This window comes from Lissotriton helveticus, chromosome 9 (genome assembly GCF_964261635.1).
Source record: "Lissotriton helveticus chromosome 9, aLisHel1.1, whole genome shotgun sequence".
NCBI lineage: Eukaryota > Metazoa > Chordata > Amphibia > Caudata > Salamandridae > Lissotriton > Lissotriton helveticus.
The window spans coordinates 513350207-513372284 of NC_136070.1; the positions used below are offsets into that span (position 1 = coordinate 513350207).

Genomic DNA, 22078 nt, shown 5'->3' on the forward strand with positions numbered 1-22078 from the left:
ACATCACTCAGGGGCCACAACATCACTATGCGCTACCACAGCATCACTGAACGCCACAGCATCACTTGTTCGCCACCACAACATCACTCAGTGCCACCACAGCATCAATCTGTGCAACCATTCAACAACAACTGGTTCAAATATGTTCTCTCAATGTTTCAAGCTTTATTACAAATGTAACAAAAAAAGTTAATATTTCACTTCTGTTCTTGGATTTTCGTCACAATAAAATACACTGAACATAATCTTCACAAAAGTTATTTACAAAAGTTTAAGCTATTGCCATTATAAATTACAATAACTTTTATTTAAGTGTTATTTATTTAAAAAAATTAAAACCCATTGTTATTTGTAATATCAATACATGTAAGTCACGTAAATACAACACATATTGCATTACAAATGCTATAGGTGTCACATTTGCGAAAGTTATAACTATTGGCATTGTAAATGACAAAGCTATTAATTTCGCTATTTTCAAAAACAAAACATAAATAAAAAATGTCATTTACGATACCTATAGCTCAAACATTCCTAATGCGAGACCTATTGCATTGCAAATGCTTGTTTAAAATGCATTCATCGCAATTCAGTGACTTACAGGCCAACAGGCGCGAATCAGGTGGGAGACTCATGATTTTGCAAAGCTAAAAAGGGCTTTAATTTGGTGTGTTCTCGCCTGAAATTGTCCCTACATTAGTAAAAAAGTCAATGAGGAAAATAAATACGCCCAATTATTTAATTTTTTTAATCGCCCTCGTTCTGGGTTCCAAAAATTGGCATATATGCATGCAATGAACAACATTAGTAACTTGGGTTTACCAAGAATTTACAGGGGCTTACACCGTAGCCATTGTTTATAATTCGTTAGCTTTTTTTGTCCTTCATTTGCTTCCTTCGTATTCAAGTTTGCTGGTACTAACTTGTTCAGCTTGTCTCACTTGTTTGTTACTCCTCTGGAGCATGGCCTCTTTACCGTCCCCCTGACTAACTGGCTTTTATCCTACCACTAATCACTTTTAGGGAACTACTTTTTTCTTTTTGGTTAAGCACTCCATGAGAGTGCAAGTGTTTTCCAGCTCTCTCCTTCTCTCTCCCATGTGACCCCACAAATTCCCACCCCCTCGCTTGTGTACTTCCATTGTGTACTTATCCCCTCCCTGTGTTATCACCTTTGTGTGCTTTTCCCCTGCTCTCTGTGTTCCTGTCAATTTTATCAGCTTCTCACTCTAGTTTGCTTTGCTCTCGCTCCCAAGTCTATGCTCTTATTTTCCCTCCGCTCTTTGTGTTCTTCTCTCATAGGTGCTTCTCTCTCCACAGCCTGTACTCCTCTCTCCCAAATGCAGTGATTTCCCCTCCTTGCCACACCACTCATTCCATTTTCTTCTCCTTTTTCAACCACTCCTTTGATCCATTTATCTTTTATTTTTGAAAATGCTCTTTTGCAATGAAAAAAATGATTTATTTTTATTTACTGATCCAAATGGCATCCACCGTTTTGGCTTTGTAAATAAAAAATGAAAGCAAGTGGCGCTGGCCTGATTTTGCTGCAGCATGCATGCTTTTTCAGGTGTGCATGCATCATGAAAATGAATGCTGCGACTGCCAGCATTGTTAAGGTCATTGTGCTTTTATTTATTTGCAGCGCAGCACTGGGGAAAAAGCCCGACACTATGTGCGACTTTTTCTTTTTGTTGAAGCTCATCCTCCGTTGTGTATTCTGTCCGAGTAACTCTCTTCTACATTGTTTAATCCTAGAGGTTTGCTGCCGTGATAATGAGAATCAGAGAGCCCAGAACAACAGCACTCATTTTTAGCTCTGGAAAAATGGTCTGCACTGGAGCAAAAAGGTAACACTTGTTTTAGTTTAAGTTTATTAACAACGAAATAGTGTGGAGGAGCTGCCCTACTTTAAGAAACAAGTCCATATATAATAAAAACAACATTTTCTAAAAAGCATGATTTTTTTTCTTCTTGTGATATTGAGGCTGTTCTTTCTCCTTTGTTATTTTGTAGAACAGAAGTCTTTAACCTTTTTGTAGTGTCGATCCTTACACAAACTGCATGCAGACACAGTTGAGGGTGCCAGCTCCTTTAGTTAGCTCCTTCTTCATACAGGGTTAACGGCTAACTAACCCCTTGATCCCCGGCTCCTCCCTTTCCGCCCGCCCTCATCCCTCACTCGGGCCGGTCCTAGTGCCTGACCAGTTTGGTCACTGGGCACTGCTGTATCGACATCATTACATCTCCCCCCTCTGTAATAAAAGAAACAAAATATATAAACCACAGCAAAACAGCAAACAGTCTTTCTTTAAGGTTCTTCGATAAGGCGAGACGGTTTTGTGATCACACGTCTGGGGCGTGACTGGAGGTCGGGACTGTCACGCTTATTCTCATCGGCAATCTCCATCAATGACTGACTGTGATTTGGCAATGTCTCTGGTTCTCTCTGCTCCAACCTCGGTTCGGTCAGTAGCTCTTTAACATTGGGTCCGCACTTTTTGAAGTATGTCACGTTCCTGGTAAGTCTTCTTCCATCGGTCTCTGCAGTGATCATAGTTCCTTTTTGTTGTATCACTTTGAGCGGAACCTCATGGTATCTGCAGTCAGTCTTCCGGTGCTGCTCTTGTCGGGCCAGCACCTAGTCTCCCTCTTGGATTTGAGGGGGAGTAGCATGACGTCCCTCATCGGAATAGTCCTTCATCTTTTCCTTCTTTATTTTGTCTCTGGCCGCGATCTCCTCATGGTCAGAGTCGGGATACTGTTTGTTCGCTGCCGGAGTCATCATTGGTATTCTAGTGCGCACTGGGCGCCCCAGCATGAGAGTGGCCGGACATTTGCCTGTAGTGGAATGAGGCATATTTCGATATGCTCGCAATACCTCGTCGAGTGCTGCCTGAAGGCTCTTTCCGGTGAGTTCGGCTTGCTGCATGGCCTTCTTGATCGTGGCCATGAAGCGTTCGATCATTCCGTTGGCCTGCGGCCATAATGGTGTGATCTTGCGGTGTGTGAAGTTGAACAAAGTCATGGCTGTTGAATGGAGGTCCATTATCTGACTTCACCACTAGGGGAATGCCCCATGCGGCAAAGACCTCCTCTAGGATTGGTATGGCACTCGATGCTTTCGTGGATGTGCACAGTTGTGCGATGGGGAATCTGGAGTATTCGTCCATGATGACCAGGACGTATTGGCCCGATTTGATTGGCCCAAAGAAGTCAATGGCAATGTGTTACCAGACAGCCTCCGGTAGTGGAGACATTTGTAGTGGTGCAGGGGGATCCGGACGGCTCACCAGTTGACATTGCGGGCAGTCCTTCAGGGTCGTCTCCACCGTCAGGTCTAGTGTTGGGAACCAGACTCTTTCACGGAGTGCTCTTTTTGTGGCTACTATGCCCCGGTGTCCCTCTTGTGCTAGGTTGATGATCCCTTGTCTGAGTTGTCGTGGGATCACTATTCTGGTGTCTCGTAAGATGAGACCATTTGCTGCTATTGACAGTTCCTCGCGGACAAGTTTGAATGCCGCCATCTCTCGGTTGTTTTGCGCCCTGCTTTGCGTGTGTCTCCAGCTGTTAGTTTGGAACTTTGGATCAGACGTTTCACCTCTTGCAGGGTGGCATCAGTTTGCGTCGCTTCACAAATGGCCTCCAGTGGAACAGCCGGAGGTCTCGCTTGGTCTATTACGAAGTGAATGTATTCGTCCGTGATTGATTGTTCTGATTTACTGGATCTGGTGGGGTGTCGGGACATGTAGTATGCGGGGTTTGCATCTTTTCCTGGCTTGTGAATTATGGTGTAGGTGTATTCTTGGAGCCGTAGGCCCCATCGCTCTATTCTCTGTGGCATTTTTGCTCGCGGGTTTCCAAAGATTGTGGTCAAAGCTTGGAGGTCAGTCACTAGTGTAAAATGTTTTCCAAAGATGAAAATGTGGAAGTTTTCACATGCCCAGACAACAGCCAGGCTTTCTTTTTCTGGCTGTGAATATGCTCTCTCCGTGTCCGTTAGACTTCTGCTGGCGTATGCTACTATGTGCAGTTGGTCTTCTTCTCTATCGTATTGCGCGAGGATGGCTCCTAATCCTACGGGACTGGCATCCACTGTTATCTCCGTCTTCTTTTTTGGATTGAAGTAAGCCAGGTTTTTTGCTGATTCTACAGTTCTCTTGATCTCTCGAAATGCCCCTTCACATTGAGTGGACCACTGGAATGGTTTCCTTGTTTAGTGAGCATCCTTAGCGGGTAGCTTAGCGTGGCGTAGTCAGGTATATATCTGGAGCAATAGCTGGCCATGCCTAGGAATGATCGTACATCGCCTACGTCCTCCGGGCTTGGTGTGTCGTTTAGCGCTGCTACCTTTTCTGGGTCTGGTTTCATGCCACTTTCAGAGAATATGTGTCCGAAAAATGTTAGCGTTGGTTTGTGAAATTCACACTTATTTTGGTTGAGTGTGAGGTTGACTTCCATCAGCGCCTGACAGACCTGATCTAGTGCTTTGTTGTGTTCTTGAGTCGTTGCTCCATAAACGAGGATGTCGTCGCTATAGTTTAGGACCTGTGGAATGTGATGTATTGTTCTCCTGATGGCCTCTTGGAATATTTCCGCTGCTGATGACACTCCGAAGCTTAGTCTTTTATATCTGAATAATCCGAGGTGTGTCGAGAATGTTGTGATGTATCTTGACCTTTCGTGCAGTTCTAGTAGGTGGTATCCTTTGTTGAGGTCTAGTTTTGAAAAGATCTTGGCTCCATTGAGTGAAGTGATCATGTCACTGATGTGAGGGCCTGGATGTCTCTCTCTCTCTATTGCTGTGTTGGGCGCCCTCATATCCACACACAGACGGACTCGGCTGGTTTCTCCTTTCTTTGGGACTACCACGACTGGGGAGACCCATGGGGTTGGTCCATCTGTTCTCTCGATGATGTCGGCTTCTAACAGGTCCTGGAGTTCTTTCTCCACGGCTTCTTGCAGGTGAATCTGGATTTTTCGGTGGTGTTGCGCCACCGGTGTGATTTGTTCGTCTATATGCAGTTTTATTTGGCAGTTCTTCATTTTTCCCAGGCCTTGAAAGAGCTTGGGGAACTTCTGGATGAGTGCTGGTTTGTCAGTGACTCTGAATAGGATGTTCACCAATTTTAATCGTTCTGCAGTGGCTAGGCTCAGGAGGCAGTCGGCTTCAGACCCCTCGATGACATGGATGTAGGCTGATATTGTGAGATCTTGATATGACAGTTCGGTCTCGAACTTCCCAAGACACGTTAGTGGCTTCTTGGACATCCACGTATACACTTGTACATGGGCATCAACCAGCTTTGGCGGTGGTTTCATGCGTTGGTATTCTGTTACTGGTAGGTAGTTTAGCATTGCCCCACTATCTAGCACGAACTTGGTGGGGTGGGAGCCAACCCTGATGTCTAGACGTTGGTATTCTTTCAGCTGATCAAGGTCCGCTACACAATAGAGATATTCCTTTCGATCTTGAGGGATGGGCGATGGGGACCGGGATTCTCTTGATGACGACCGCCGAGATTGACATGTCCTGCAGGAACGGCAGCTGGATTGTGACGACCCAGTGGATGAGTCTCGTCTATCCTGGACTGCTCTGACATGATGATGACTGTTTGAAGACTGGTGTTGCCGGTGCCTTCCCTTGTGGTCACTCTTTGGTACAACCCCGCACATGCTTTCAAAATGGTTGTCTCTACCACACTTCCGGCATTGTTGTCCTAGTGCTGGGCATGCATCTGCATGCGGGAAGTCGTATCCGCATCTGTAGCATTTGGGTTGTCTGTCTGATCGTCCCCTCGTATGACTCGTATCTTTGTGTCCTTTGCTTGACTGGTGGTGATGTCTCTTGGACCTGGAGGAACGCACCTGTGGTGGGGATCGTCCATGCACTCGTCGAGACTGCATCCTGAATACTTGTTCCCGTCTCTCACCTTTCCCGGCTTCCATTTTCTTCGCATGTTCATCAGCTTGTTCATCTACTCTTGTCATTTCTACGATTTCTTCCAACCCGTAGCTTCTCTTGAGTAATTTTCGTCTCAGTGGTTCGGAGAGACAACCTTCTATGACTCTTAGTCGCAGGGCGTCGTCAGTTGAAAACTTGTCAAAATCACAGTACTTCGCCAATCGTCTCAGACGTGTTACGAACGCCCCCATTTGTTCACCTTTCTCTTGTGCGGCCAGGTTGAAAGTGTACCGCTCAAAATCAATGTTCCTTTGTGTAGGAACTTGCGGTCTAGTGCTTCGCGTACTTTAGCGTAGGAATCAGAGGACTCTTCTGGTAGTTCTTTTATGATTGGTCCACCTTCCCTGCCAATCAGGTTCTTGAGAGCAAACAGTTGCTCTTCGAGGTCTGTCACCTTGGATGCTTTCATGAAGTCCTCAAAATCTTCTATCCATTCTTGCCATCGCGGACCCATGCCCCCGCCAGATTCAAGAACGAGGGGCTCGGGGCTGCGCAGAAATGAGGCTCTCATCATGCTTGTGGGGGCTGGGTCGGGCATTGTACACCTGTGGTTCCTGACTACTTTTACAGTCCTAATTCACTCACTGTTCTGTTCTGTTGCACTCGCCAGTGCTTGTTTGTTACTCCCGTTGCACTCGCCAGTGCTTGATTGTTACTTCCGTTGCACTCACCAGTGCTTGTTTGCTGTCTTTATTGCACTGGACAGTGCTAGTTTGCTGTCTTTATTGCACTCGCCAGTGCTTGTTTGTTGCTTCCGTTGCACTTACCAGTCCTTGTTACCTTGCTGCACTTGCCAGTGCTTGTTTGCTGTCTTTACTGCACTCGCCAGTGCTTGTTTGTTGCTTCCGTTGCACTCACCAGTGTTTGTTTGTTAGTCCTGTTACCTTTGCCAATGCTTGTTTGTCACTCGCCAATGCTTGTTTGTCACTCGCCAATGCTTGTTTGCTGTTTCAGGCTCTTTGCCTGACTTCAAAATGGCCGCCGGTGATCCCTCGCAGGGAATTGGCCAATGCTGCCTGACTCTAAGATGGCCGCGCGAGAATCTCGTTTCTGGCGAGATTTCGGCCGTTTTTCTTGTTTTCTTCACCGGGGACCCAGTTAATCGGCGCTTTCACTCACCGCATGCGGCCAGGATCCACCGCTTGAGTCACGAACGGGTAGGGCAGTTTTCTTTCACTTCTACCACCGGGGTGGGCTCCCGGTGTGGACTTTGGGCACTGTGCTTCGGCCTCTTTGCACAAGGCGGGCTCCGCTGTTTCTGCCGCCGAGGTGGGCACTCGGTGGGCGCTGAGCTGCGGGTAATGCGCTCAAGCCTCCACGCACGAGGCGAGCTCCGGTCTTTCCGCCGCTGAGGTGGGCACTCAGTGGGCATTTTTTTGGGCAACGCGCTCGAACCTCCGGTCGTGGGGCGAGCTCCAGGCGACGCTGGGTGCCGAGTTAGCCTTCTTCACGCACGCGTGGGGACAGGATACCTTCGTCGCCAGTTGTAGTGTCGCTCCTTATACAAACTGCACGCAGACACAGTTGAGGGTGCCAGCTCCTTTATTTAGCTCCTTCTTCATACAGGGTTAACGGCTAACTAACCCCTTGATCCCGGCTCCTCCCTTTCCGTCCGCCCTCGTCCTTCACTCGGGCCAGTCCTAGTGCCTGACCAGTTTGATCACTGGGCACTGCTGTATCGACATCATTACACTTTTGACTTGTTTGGATCCCCACTTAATCATTACTGGAATCTGGAGACCCCAAAAGAATCATCATTGGATTCCGGAATCCCCACTGAGCCGCTATTGTAATTGGGACCCAATTCTAAGCAATGTTGATGTTTCGCACTGCAAAACATTACACAGAAATACAGGAACAAACCTGCATCAAACAAAGACACAAATGATGGAAAGTTTGGAGCTTTTATAAATTCAATTGAGGGCATCCATCGGCCATTTTAGATTCTGTTTGATGCACTTGCATTTCTCACACGAATCAATGTGAAGATACCAACCTAAATTGTAATCTCCAACTTCAAAGTCCTTCCCATTTATAAACCGTTTTCAAATGGTCAATTTTAAATTTTGCTTCTTTACTTACATACACATTATTTAATCTGTTAAAGCGATTTAATTTCCTAAGCAACCATGGCTCCCCTGGAGGGCGGCGTGGCTGACTGTCGAGCATGGCAGCCGCACAGTAAGCGAGCTCCGTACCCGGATCTGCTGAATCCTGGCGGTATCTGCTTCTAACTGACTCCAAATCTCAACACAAGCGAGCCTCTGTGGAATGGGCTGGCAATTACCTGGTGAAATCGCCACTGTGTGCTGCCGGTCCCTCCTGGACACCGAGGTGGGCCTGGCTGCTGGGCGCGGGCTGTGGAGCTGGAGGCCTGTCCCCAGGATCGAGTTAGAGTATCAGAGGCCGGGATTGGAGCAGGAGTGCCATTCTGTGCTCCCGCTGTCGCTGTGAGGCCCCCCCGGGACTGGGGAAGGGTGGGGGGGGGGTGATCAAGGAGAAGTAAGCGACGCGGAGACCACGCTGCAGTCTGCTGAGGCCTGCTTACCAAGCGACCCTGCCAAGCGGCCTCTCGGAAGACCCCCCGGCTGCCTGGAGAACATCTGAAGACCTGCCCTGTGGTGTGCACTGCCGCTGGTGGCCATTCCATGGACCCTGGCGCTGGAACGAGAGGAGCTGCGCTGCAACTGTAGCCGCTGACGTATGCCGGAGACCCTGTAATGCCCTGTAATCCCAGGTAAGAGTGGCGATACCTGCGGATCCTTGCCACGATTAGGGCCCGCTTCCCCGCCTCCCCTCGGGCGGCTCTGTGTACATCGGTGGTCTGGTTGCCATGTGTGCGGGCGGAGCCTGTCCTTGGCGTGTTTCACCGCCAGCCTCTACAGAAGCACAGCGGCTGCACTGGGGAGATCGCCCCGGGGCGTGCTGACTGTGGCCCTTTGGTTCTCCTGCTCCGACCGACTGGCTATTGCGGGCTGGGCTTGCCGGCGATCGTGGGTGCCCCCCCATCACAATATTTTGAGGAACACTGAGATCGGCATTGGGCGCTGCTGCTGGTGGAGGGTTGCCGTACGCCTTACCCGGCTCGGGGGGATGGGCACATGCAGACCTGGATCTACCGGGCTACCCCGGTGAAGTGAAAGACGCCATACCCGGGGCTGGAGGTCCCGCTCTCGATTTACTGAGGCCCGCTGCGCGCATCCCGGCCGCACGCATTGCCTGTCCACCCCTGCCCCCCCCCCACGACACGGCGTGTGCTGCCGGGATCCACTGTGGGGCTGGGTGTGAGGATGGCTTTGAGTGTGCTTGACCTTCCTGGGAAGGAACCTGTGGGTGGCCCAACTGGGTCGGCGTTGTGGCCCCCCTGCCTGATCCGCTCTATTTGGCTGCTGCTAGGAAGGTGGCACCGTCAGAACTGGCACTGTAGGAGGGGGCGAGATAGTGGTGGGCCTCCATACGATCATTGGCTGGTGGACCTCCGAGTGGGTGGAGAGAATGCCTGTAGCAGCTGAGGGAGTCCCTGCCTGACGTCTCCCCTGGGCTCGCAGCTGGCACTACAGTATCGAGCCACAATGGGCCACCCCAGGGCCAAGGGAACGGACTCTGGAGCTGCGGATGGCCAGCAGACTGATTACTCTACTCCCCCCACGCAGCCGCTCACCAGCGTCCCGCCCACTGATTTGGGGACCCCTGCGGATAAGCTGGACCTTATCCTACAGGAGGTACGTGACTCACGGCAGGCCAATGAGAGACAACTTGGGACCTTGACAACGGAGTTTACCCTCCTCAAATCTGATCACGACAAGCTAGCTACGGTTGTCAAAGAAACCAAACTCACACTACTGGAGTTGGTGCCACAACACAAGGAGCATGGCGTACAGATTGCGCAGCTCTAAAAACAGAGAATCAGCGGATATCCCTATACCCGGACTACACCGCTCTGGTCCACCGTCAACTTTCCCACTACCAAGACATGAAGAAAAAACTCAGGGCACTGAACATCAAATATGCGCTACTATTCCAGGCTAAGTTGAAGGTGATTGTATACAAAAAGAGGGAGAGGAAATCTGTTATAGATCTAGAGGGCAAAATTACCACTCGGGACAAGTGGAAGGTCCAAGCCGCAGTGTTGGCCCTCAGATATCTGATACCAAAGAGAGGACTGGGCTGTTCCTGGGATATAGGTGCAGGTCACTGGGGTGTGGATATGTAAAGGTGGTTAAATGGTAACCAACCAGTGGTATCCATTTTGTTGGATATATTGGCCTCACACATACTTGCAGGTGTCATGCTTCATCATGGGCAATGCTCCTCGTTGGGTGGGCGGTGCAATACCCAACGGGCTACACCTCAAAGAGGGGCTCTTTGGCGGAGATCTTTTTATCCAACTGCCCATGGGTGAAGTGTGGGTGAGGGGCCAGAGTAGTAGTAGACGGAATGTGAAATATAAAATAAAGCAGGGGTACCAGAAGGAACTTTATTCGGGTGGTCCCGTGCGTTAACTAAAAACAATAGTTAGTCTGGGAGGTCTGGAAAGTGATGTTTTCCGCACTCAAGACTATACTAACAAGTGAAGGTAGTGGTCGACATGTTTCTCGCTCAGGGTGTATTCACCCGCGATTCATCAGGACCTAGAAAAAAAGTACTCGCTGTCTACAGTATCGCTGATCTATCTAAGTATCAGTGCTTACATTAACAGTTTGGAAATGGAGTACCTGCATATACATTGTTCCATGCCTGGTTTTGGAAACAAAAAAAGGAGAAGACAGGGGATTACATCTCTCTAGCAGGTACAGTACAGTGATCCGCATTCATTTTGACCTGGTGCACTCAGTGGCATGCTAGTGTTGGTGACTACTAGCACGTAGTGAAAGGTAAAATCACACTAATGAAACATCTCCAAATGGAGCAGTAGTGAGTGGCATGCTCAAATGGATAAAATTGAATGAAGACATTACTAGTGACATTAAAAACAAGAGGAGCAGCAGCGTTTAAAAGCAAAAGGAGCAGCAGTGTTGATCTAAATGGGCCATAATGACCCCACTCACCTAGAGGTCAATTTTTAAATGTAACAGCAGTGCCTGGCGGGATGGACATCGGTGAGTCAAGCCTCTGTAGCTAAGGCTAGAATGGAATGGAAACAAGGGAGGAATGGGGACAACATACATATTTATCTCAAACCACAGTGTGCCTCACTTGATAAATAATCTATTCTCAATGTACCTGGTCATGGAGGTATATAATACAAGGGTTGTCAGTCAGGGTCTGATGCGTATGCTTGTTTCCCTTTATGTTTTGGATTATTCGTCTAATATAGTTATGGTTCTCATTTGTCGACCCAGTCACCCCATAGTAAGCTTATACATATGATGCAATGCAGTTAAAGAGGCAGTTCAGTATTCAATTGCTTTACCTTCCACTACTTAGCTTGGAGTGGTTCGGAGTATCGGGTTAAACAGTAAATCGGGTGGAACACTCTCCCCCAGTGTGTATGTGTACGCGGTCATGCTGCTGCTCACAAGAAGATGTAAAACGTGTGGGCGCATCAATCGCGGCCCTCGGTAGATAAACGGACAAACAAAGACTGCCAGGGCGTCCATTATCGGTAAGCATTGATTTGACCCCCGTGCCATAATTCCGAATTGATTGTGAGCGAATGCTATAGAGTTCCGCGAATACAAATATGTCGAGGACGCTCCGTTCATATTGTCGCCACTAACTGTGTGTGCATTCACTTACTTGAGGCTCCCGTGTCCTCGTATGGTCGCCTACCCCTCACCGCCAGGACCGGATAGAACCGAGTGGTCCGGCTGTTGCATTATTTATTTTAGTTGAGGGCGGGACAGGTCAGGAGGGTTTCCCGGATCATTGCGGGTCATGTGATTAACTCAGTTAATGGCGCGGCCATTTTCGAGTGGTGTAAGGAAGGTCCATTACCTATTGCTTAAACTATTTAAGATGAAAAATCTCATGCGCCTTCTGTTAGGTATAGATGTTGAAGGATCATTAATTAAGGTGTGTGTATGACTGAGGACTCAATAGCCGTCCGGGTAGTGATAAGTTCAAGTACAATATGTCGGGTCAGATATGAATCACATAAGTACTAGCAGTCATTATGTGGTGGTGCTCGAGTCGTAATGTCCTATTAGAGTCAGGCGCAGAAGTCGAGAAGGTATAGTGGACAAAATGTTATATTAGGCCGACGTTTAGTAAGCAAAGCTAACGATTACTGGGTTCAGTGTCAGGCCCATTTTACCTCATGCCAGTTGTTAAGTCACAGAGGTCCTAATCATAGGGGAGTAGACGATCAGTCATCAATGGAGCGTCACATATAGTGTATGGATGAGTAGGTGATGATTAGAGGGAACTCCATGATGATGATGATGATTAGAGGGAACTCCATGGGATGTCCTCGTTTAGCCCCTTCCTGTCTGAGGCCAGACGATGGATCCATCTTTGCTCCCTAAAAAAGAGATTCTGTTTCGATATGCTTGGGTTTGCTTCAATTATTAGCCATTTCAGGGACTCGGCTGTGTGGTTAGTCTCTAAATAGTGCCTACACATCTTTGTATTATTATTTTTGCAGCGGAAGTTACTCCGATGCTCTGAGATGCGTTGTTTGATAGGTCGAGTGTTCATCCCCACATATTGGAGCCCACAGGGGCATAGTAGTAAGTACACACAGTTCGGTGTGTTGCAATTTGTGTGTCCTCTTAGCTCCCACGTAAAAAAATCTGTGAGCTGGACAGTCTTCTGTATTGTAGTGAATGAGCATGCACTGCACGATCCACAAGGATAATGTCCTTTCACAGGTGGTAATTGCCACAGGGTAGTCTGGACCGATGAATTTTGTTTTTTGGGTCTGGTGTTGATCAGTATGTCCTTCACTTTTTTAGATCTCTTGAAGGCAAACCTTGGAGGTTCAAGGGAAAGTTCGCCTGTACTTAGGATTTGCCAGTGGCGCATAATGATCTTCCTGACCTCGTTTGAGGCTGGCGTGAAGGTGGTGACGCATGTCATCGGTTCATTGATTTTAGGGGTCCGGGCCCTGTGTTCTAGGAGTGCTCCTCTGTGATTATTTTGCTCTCTTTTCTGCGCTCTTGCTATCTCTCTACATGGGTAACCCCTATCAGTCAGATTCCTGGATAGAATATTAGACTGGGTTTTGTACTCAGATAGGCTGCTGCAATTGCGCCGTACTCTCAAAAATTGCCCGAAGGGTAGGTTGGCTCGCAACACTTTTGGATGGTGGCTATTGTAATGGAGTAGGCTTTTGCGATCTGTTGGTTTTCTGAACATGCTTGTACTTAATTGGCCTTCCGTTAGTTTGATTGTCAGGTCAAGGAAGGAAATCTGCGTAGCAGAGGCCGTCATTGTGAAATGTAGGTATGTGTTCAGTGTGTTTACCCAGTCAAAGAATTCATCGAGGGAGTCCCTGGTGCCAGCCCAGAAGATCAGGATGTCATCAATGAATCTCCTCCACAATTTGATGTTGTTGTGGTAGGGATTGGTAGGGAGGTCGATGTGTTTGTTTTCAAAATCTGCCATGTAGAGACACGCCACCGATGAGTTGAAGGTGATCCATGACCACAAAACACAGCTCTTTGAATCCCCGGACGAGGTGGCAGACTGCCTTGAAATTATGTTCCCCCGGTGGATCTGGACCCTTTTAGCAGGCGGGCCCTCCCTCTCAGAGGCTGCGGCGAGTTCACAAATCAAAACGCCTCCGGCAATAGCAATATTACGCCCCAAACTGCTGATAGTTATTTTGGATAATGGTTGGCCATGGTCTATGAAGGGGCACGATGCATGGTGACTTTATCCTTTTTGCTCATGGATGTCTTGTACTTAGCAGATCAGGACCAGGTCTCTAGTTCCGAAACTGCAAATTGTGATAGTAACAAAGGCGTTCCGGCCCGCGCGGAGCTCGTAACATTCTAACCTAGTTGCGCTGCGGTAGGCATGCACCCCCCTATAGCGAAAGCAACACACACATTGTTATTGGTTTGCACCGTTGTGCATATGCTTTGGTCCAGCAATGTTTGGATAGCTGGCCTGAGTATTGTAGAAAGGAGTTTTGATCTTTTTAGGTTCTGGCCCACCACCAACACTCTCTGGAGAACTACTGCTTCCCCACTATTTTGATGGCGCTCCAAAGTAGTATACCTTAGATATCGATGCGGGATAGCTACAACGTGATTACTTCGAATGTAAGAGGATTTTGGTCAGTCCACAAATGACAGAGTGCACGCACAGTTGAATAGGCAACGTGCACACATAGTATTTTTGCAAGAATTCCACTTGACTGCAGCCGAAGCGGCCAAACTCCGCAAAAAATGGAGAGGTCAGGTTTTTTCCACATCATATTCTGCATTTGCTAGGGGCGCGTCCATATGGGTCCGGAATAGGGTCCCCGTTGAATCTCTGGAACAACAAGTGGATCCTTTGGGCTGATATATCCTGGTGAGGGGCACCCTAGATGGCAAATTGTCCTTGGTAGTATATATTCGCCCAACTTCGAGCACGATCAGTACCTATTAAAACCTCTGTCTGGTGCTGGCGCCTTGGGCTGCATGTCCATGGATACTGGGGGGGGGGGGAACTACAATGCTGTACTGGACCCCTCCATTAACAGGTCGCACCCCCCTTGGAGACGCCACTACTGTCCGCCAGGCGGAGGCGTTGTGCAGCTGGGCTGAGGGATTGGGTCTGGGAGATGTTTTTACGCTTAAAATACCCCACCAGCAGAGAATATTCATTCTTCTCACATCCACACCAACTCCACACCCGCATAGACAGGATTATTTTGTTCCAACCACATTACGACTCAGGTGATGCACGCAACGTCTTTGGGCAAGACGCTTTCTGACCATAACCCACTGGAGATCTCCCTCAGCTGGGGCAGTGAGGTACTGGGTTTTTCAGAACCGGTACCGAACCGGTAACCCAGTGGTGTCAGGGAACACACCCAAAGACCTCGAGTACTTTCCTGATTCAGACCACAGAAACTCAGAGTCTTCTAGGTGAAGTCAAGGATCGATTTTATTGGCTGCAACCAAGTAACAGGCGTCCTAGAAGTACAACAACACGGGATGTATATTCTCAGGAGACTGCTCAATCTTACAAAGCCAGGCTTCTCTTTATATACAAAATATTGTGCTTCAGGCAAACATTCTCCACATTTTACTATACCATTCACATGTTTCCACTACAAAGAAAAAGCAGAGTCATGATGACAAGCCCACATTTAAGTTTGTCCAGCCCACAACAAATTACCCGGCAAGGCCCAGCATTTCCATCAGATACCGGTGGACCCCCAATAAAAACGGGCACCTCCCCATCATAAAGCAAGTGAGAGAGAAAAGAGCAGGGACAGGTGTGAGCAAGATTCGGCAGGGTGTGTGTGCGATGAAAAGGGTTTATGGCCTGTTGTGCCTTGATGCTATCCTGTTCGGCCACTGGGAGAGGAACTGACCAAACAGGTTTGGCCTGGGGCAATGGTTCCAGCTTGCCCAGGTCACAGGAAAGTCAATTAAGGTGTACGTGTCCTTTGGAATCGAATTTGGCTTAATTCGTCTGCCTATGTGAGGGCAACTCACAAAATGGCTGCCGTACACAAAATGGAAGCCAAGGGTTCAGGACGAAAATGGCGGTTTCGAGGTGGAATCGTCACTCGAATATGACGAAAATGCTTGTACATAGTGTAATAGCCATTCTCGGTCTTTTGATATAAAAATCATCATGCTACGACGAAGTTTTATTCACGAGTCCAGAATTTTCAGAACTACAAACCCTCCTTTTGCCCTTACATAGGCAATTTAACCTAATCTCTTGCTAATCTGAGTCCAGGTCTATATTCCTAAAGTCATTGAGATGTTGCTGTAACATCATTCTAGTACTTAGTTTGTCTCTTGATACAGGTTTCCTTACACATGATGTAGCACAGAGGCCACATATTACAGGAGCACACTGCACGCACAGACAGAACAGGAAAAGAATGGCTAAGACCATCCCAATGACCATCAGAATTTTCCATCCCCAGCCGGATATCAGTTCCCATAACCATCCCATTAACGACCAATCTCCTTTATCCACATGAATAGATTCGGAAATCTTATGTAGTTTGGAGATGGCCTGGTACACTGTTGGAGCGTTATCTGGAATGAAAACACAGCAACTCGATTGGATCAATTTACATACCCCACCTCGGTCTGCAAGTATGACATCTAATGCGACCCTGTTCTGAAGGGTCATAAAACGATCCGACTGGAGCTCAGCAGTCAAGTTACTAAGAGCACCAGCAGTTTCAATTACGGGGGATTCAACTACCCTTGTCAATTGCCTTATGTTCCTGCTGTTAACCATGGGTCCCCAGAACGGCAGAAAACCCTTTACGAAGTCCCCAAATTCTTGTCCTGCAGTGTCTTCTTTACTCAAGACACCTCTAACTATCCTTGTCTTGTGGTAATCTGCCGCTGCTGTGTAGGTGGGAGGCAACAGGAATGAAACAAAACATGAGCCCGAAAAGTCAGGGGGCAACCATGTATAGGCTCTATCATGACAGATGAAATAGGTACCCTTAGCTGCTAAAAACGCAGGGGAAGTCTGAGACCCAAAAACATATGTTTCCGTACAGACACTTTTCCCTAACTGAGCTCTGGGATTCTTGCCAGTACCTTGCAGACACAGGTGACCCTGATGGGGTACAATTCAAATCGGGGAGGATCTCTTAGCTTGCTGTTTCTCACTCAGAGTAGCTCCATATCCGGTCACGTTCCATCCTATATATGCAAGTGTCTCATCTTCGGGGGTAGTTTCATAAGAAATATCTTCCTTAATCATGTCGACTATACCCTTAACCAGAGAACTATTCTTAGGATTGTCTTTTACAGAACGTAGGGGGTGGACTTCACGTGCATATATGAACATTGTTCTGTATGCCCACACAGAACCATTATGGCTGAAAGGCAGGACCAGATAAGGGATACCTTTGTCCGTTGTGTGAGGCATAAGACCACACACCCAACAGTTAGTCGTGTTCATTACTAGTTGGTGTTGGTGTAAAAGCTGAACAAAGGAGTTATTAATGAACTCTAATCTCCTAGCTGATTCGTGTTCGGGAAGAGGTTGAAAAGAGTGTGAGGAAACAGTAGGAGGAGGTATGGGCGATGTAGTGGGTGCAAATGTTACTCGAAAAGAGAATAAAACATATCCTATTAAAAACATTATCATACTGAATAACATGAAAATGCACAATATCAAAAAACTTTTCTTTGTCATCATTTTACATATCTTGGTTTTAAAGTTCATGGTTTTGGCAGGTCTCTCCATCTCGAAAAACTCCATCCTCTCTAAAGTGCTGCCCGCGATGGGAGGTTGTTTCTGCTAAGGAATGCTTCTGTCAGTCTAGGGCAACTCCCTTAGACCAACCAGAACTGTCGACCTAACGTCGTCAGCTGTACCCCAAAGACTTTGGGCAATCCCGGCCCTAGCAGCGGAACCCGGATGGCGGTTCGAAAAACAAAAATAAGCAAGTTTCTCAGATGGGAGAGCTGCACTTTCAAAAATAGCAAAAAGGAAAATTTGTATTTATTTGTCCAAAGGTCTCGGCCTCAAATTATAACGTTTTCTCCCAGGTACTGTTTGGTCTTGGAAAAGGAGTTCAGGTTCTGTAGTGTCCAATCGAACTGACGGTGATACAGCTGGTTGCAAAATATTGTTACTCTCTTTTTCAGTAAGTGTTCCTTTTACACGTGCATCACTGAAAGGCAGAAAACGTGGCACGGTTTCAGTCTCTGAGTCGCCGACACCCTTCTGGACCCACTGGTCGTACGGCAGAGGTAAAGGTACCCTTTTACAATGGACCCCGTGGATCCAGTGCTTCTTCCCTTCCACTCGAACAACTGATCTTGTGGAAAGAAGGACGAGGTGCGGTCCGGTCCACCTGGGCTGGTCGTTCTTGGTTCGCTGGAAATTTTTCACGAGAACCCAGGATCCAGGGTCGATGGTATGACCTGGAGTTTCAGAGACCGGAGGCAGGGTGTCATGGACCTGTTGATGTAAAACACGCAATTTAGCCGTCAATTCATACAGATAGTCAAGCAAAACAGGGTGTTCGATTTCACTGAACTTTGTGGGCCTTGGCACTCCCCATATGGTGGCCGGGCGGCCGAAAACTATTTCATAGGGACTAAGTTTCACTCGCGAATGCACAGTCATTCTGGTGGATAGGAGTGCTAAGGGTAGAGCATCAGGCCATTTAAGACCAGTGCTCGCTTGAATTTTGGCCAATTTTAACTTAAGCGTGCCATTGTAACATTCTACTAGTCCAGCTGATTGGGGGTGATTTGCAGCGTGAAACTTCTGATGAATGCCTAGCCCTTCACATACTTTCTTCATCACACGACCCACAAATTCACTCCCATTGTCACTCCAGACCATTCTAGGCATTCCAAATCTAGGGAAGAATTCTTTCACAAGGGCTTTCGCTGTGAACAAGGCAGTATTGTCCTTTAGGGGATATGCTTCTACCCATCTTGAGAAGGCACAAACAACAACTAGTACGTATTTTAAGTTGTTGCACCTCTCCATGTGGATGAAATCTAGCTGCAAAACCTCGAACGGATACGGAGGAGGTGCAAAATGACCAGCTGGAGTTGGGGTTCCCCTACCAGGATTGTGTTGCAGACACACCATGCAATTCTTGACGACATTCTCTGCACACTTGGGAATTCCTGAATTTTGCCATACTGGAGCCAACAACTTGCAAATCCCTTTCACGCTGATATGAGCCATTCCATGAGCCATTGTAACCACTGCAAGCACATGCGCATCGGGTAGCAACCATCTCTGATGCTCTGACAATTCAACCCAACAACCATTTGCATCCATTCTACCCGTACTTTCTCTCCACATGTTCAACTCTTTCTCTGTAGCTTCGGCTTGAATAGACTTCACACTCTCTATCGTGTCTTCACACATTCCAACATCACCAACCCATCTTGCAGGGCCTGCAACATACATTCGGCTCATCACATTCCTTGCAGTTTCTTTCGCGATTTCGTCAGCAAATGCATTTCCACGACCAACATCATCAGTCACCTTCTTGTGAGCACTACATTTCACAATCGCCACTTGCAGAGGCAAGGTCAGTGATTCAAGAAGCTCATTCACCAACTGACCATGCTGAATCTTAGCTCCATGCGAAGTCAGGAACCCACGTTCTTTCCACAATCGTCAAAAACTATGAGCAACTCCAAACGCATACTGACTGTCGGTGTAGATGGTCACTTTCATTCCTTTCGACAACACACATGCTCTTGTAAGTGCAATCAATTCCGCTGCTTGAGCTGAATTATGTGGAATACGTGCAGCTTCGACAATCGTATGCAAAGTCGTGACAGCATATGCTGCAGTCGTATCACCATTCGGAAGCTTGAAGCATGAACCATCCACCCATAATGTACCATCACATTCAGCAAGAGGAGTATCTTGGAGATCTACTCTCCCTTTCGTTTCTTCTTCTGTTCTAAGAAAACAATCATGCTGTTCTGAAGCATCTAATTCCTCTACAATTGGCAACAACGTAGCTGGGTTTAACGTGTTACATCTTTTTATGTGCACATGACTTGCTAACAAGGTTAATTCGTAACCTGACAATCGAGCACTAGTTAAGTGCTGTGTCTTGGTTCTGTTTAACAACGTGTCTACTGCATGTGGAACCATCACGACTAACATGTTATTCATCACTAGACCAGCAGACTGTCGAATAGAAACAGCTGCTGCCACTGTTGCTCTTAAACAACTCGGCAATGCTTTAGCTACCGGATCCAAAGTCGCCGAAAAATATGCACATGGACGCTGCTTGTCTCCAAACAACTGTGTCAACACTGATAATGCACAACCCTCTTTCTCATGGACATACAATGTAAAGGGCATACTGTAGTTGGGTGTACCCAACACAGGAGCCGAACATAATGCTGTGCGCAATTCAGAAAAACTGTTCTGACACTCTTCAGACCAAGGAACGGGATTGGGTGTATGTTTACACGTTAATGCCACCAAAGGTTTGGCTAATAACGAAAAATTTGGTATCCATTGCCTGCAATATGATGTAATGCCCAAGAAAGCACGCACTTCTCTCTGTGTTCTTGGCACACTCAATTTCGCTATTGCCTGAATTCTTTCTGGGGTCAGTTTCCTTCCCTCCTTCGATAAGAGATGGCCTAAGTAGGTCACTTCTTGTCGACAATATTGCAGTTTGGAAAGTGACACCTTGTGATGCAAATCACACAGATGACGCAATAAAGACAACGTGGCTTTTCTACATATCTCCTCAGTATCTGCAGCGACCAGCAAATCATCAACCTACTGTACAAGAGTAGCACCTTCAGGTAAAACAATCGTATCAAGCTGTGTTTTTAGAGCTTGACTATATATTGATGGACTTTCACAGTAGCCCTGGGGAGCGCATTTAAAGCGGAAGCTTCGTCCTCCTAAACTGAAGCCAAAAATATCCCTGCTCTCCTCAGCAATCGGGATGCTGAAGAAAGCATTCTTCAAGTCAATCACCGAAAACCAGGTTGCAGAAGCTGGAATCATAGTTAATAGGGCAGTAATGTCGGGGACAACTGGAAATTGTGGCACAACTATTTTATTCACCTCTCTAAGATCAATCACAAATCTGTACACAGGTGGCTGAGAGGGATCAGTTCGTTTAAAAACGGGCAGAACAGGACTATTGCAAACGTTGCCTCTTGTTTCTTCAATCACATCTTTTTCAATCAAATCGTAAATGATCGCTAGTAAAGCTTTTTCACCTTCACTAGAATTTTTATATTGGGGAATTCGTGGCATTTTAACATTGGCTTTCAATGTTACAACATATGGCTGTATTTCCAAAAGACCCACATCATTAGGACCAGTAGCCCAAAGAATATCAGGAAGAAACGACAATTCTGTTGGAAGTTTATCCCTTGACAAATACATTGGAGAAACCACTTTCTTACCTAAAGTAAGTTGTACTCCTGAAGGAGAACAGTACAAAGTCGCATACAATCTTTTTAACAGATCTAATCCTAACAAGTTTTCACCACAACCTGTTGTCAGAATAAGGGGTGCTTCGAATTCACAAGGACCAACAGAAAGAGACAAAGGGTCAGAAATCGGATTTCTAACCGGGGCGCCAGAAAAACCTACTGATACATTCGTTTCGCCAGACAAAGGTGTGCCAGTGAGTTTGGAGTGCATAATAGAACTCTTTGTAGCACCAGTATCCAACAGAAAAGGTTCTGACACACCTGATGTAATCACCTCAACATATGGTCCACTCTGATCTACTGGAACTGAAACGACTCCCTCTCTTTGTCTATGGCTGTCCTAGCAATCATTACCTTCCATATATTCATCTTCTGCATAGTAATCATCAGCATAGTACTGAGCCGTCTTACCAGATGCGTTATTCTGCTGATCAAACCTATTCATCGAATTTTGAGGTGGAAGAGACTGTGTGTTCTGGGGGAAATTTCCACGTCCTCTACCTCTAGACGCTTGTTGAACACCTCGACCTCTTACACCAGAAGCACCATTTGCACGCTGTAATAAAATAGGACAACTATACTTGAAATGACCCTCTTTCTTACAATATGAACACTGATTGGGGCCTACAGGGACACGTGGTTGAGTATACTCGACTCTTTGCGAGTTCCTCTGATACTGTTGAGGATGCTGATAATTATTCTGATAATTATTCTGACCACCATTATTCTGGCCACCACCACCACGTGGCGGATATGCTTGCTGTAACAGAACCTTCGTTTTCAACTCTTTAGTTTTCTTTTCTGCTCTATCTTTCTCATCTTTGTCTCGATTTTCGTAGTATTGTGCAGTAGCCAATATCTGTGCTGAAGAGGAAACTGCCCAAGAACTCTCTGAATCTTTCAACTTTTTACACAACTCGGGAAGCAGATTGTGCACAAATTTATCGACGAACAATCGCTGACCACCTTCTGTGCTCATATCTTGACCACTGTGGTCGACAAACGTTTCTTCAAACCTGGTGAAGAAATCTGACACCGTTTCATCTTTCTTCTGCTTACACGCAGACAATTTATC

At 47.0% G+C, this 22078-nt stretch overlaps 1 protein-coding gene across 1 annotated transcript in view; it reads left to right on the forward strand.

Annotated features, from left to right (window-relative positions):
• TBPL2 (TATA-box binding protein like 2) overlaps positions 1-22078 on the forward strand; it is a 426294-nt gene that overhangs the window by 152742 nt on the left and 251474 nt on the right. Inside the window, exon 4 of the mRNA XM_078662091.1 lies at positions 1759-1850. Coding sequence (XP_078518217.1) covers positions 1759-1850 — 92 coding nt within the window. The remainder of the gene's footprint in view (positions 1-1758; positions 1851-22078) is intronic.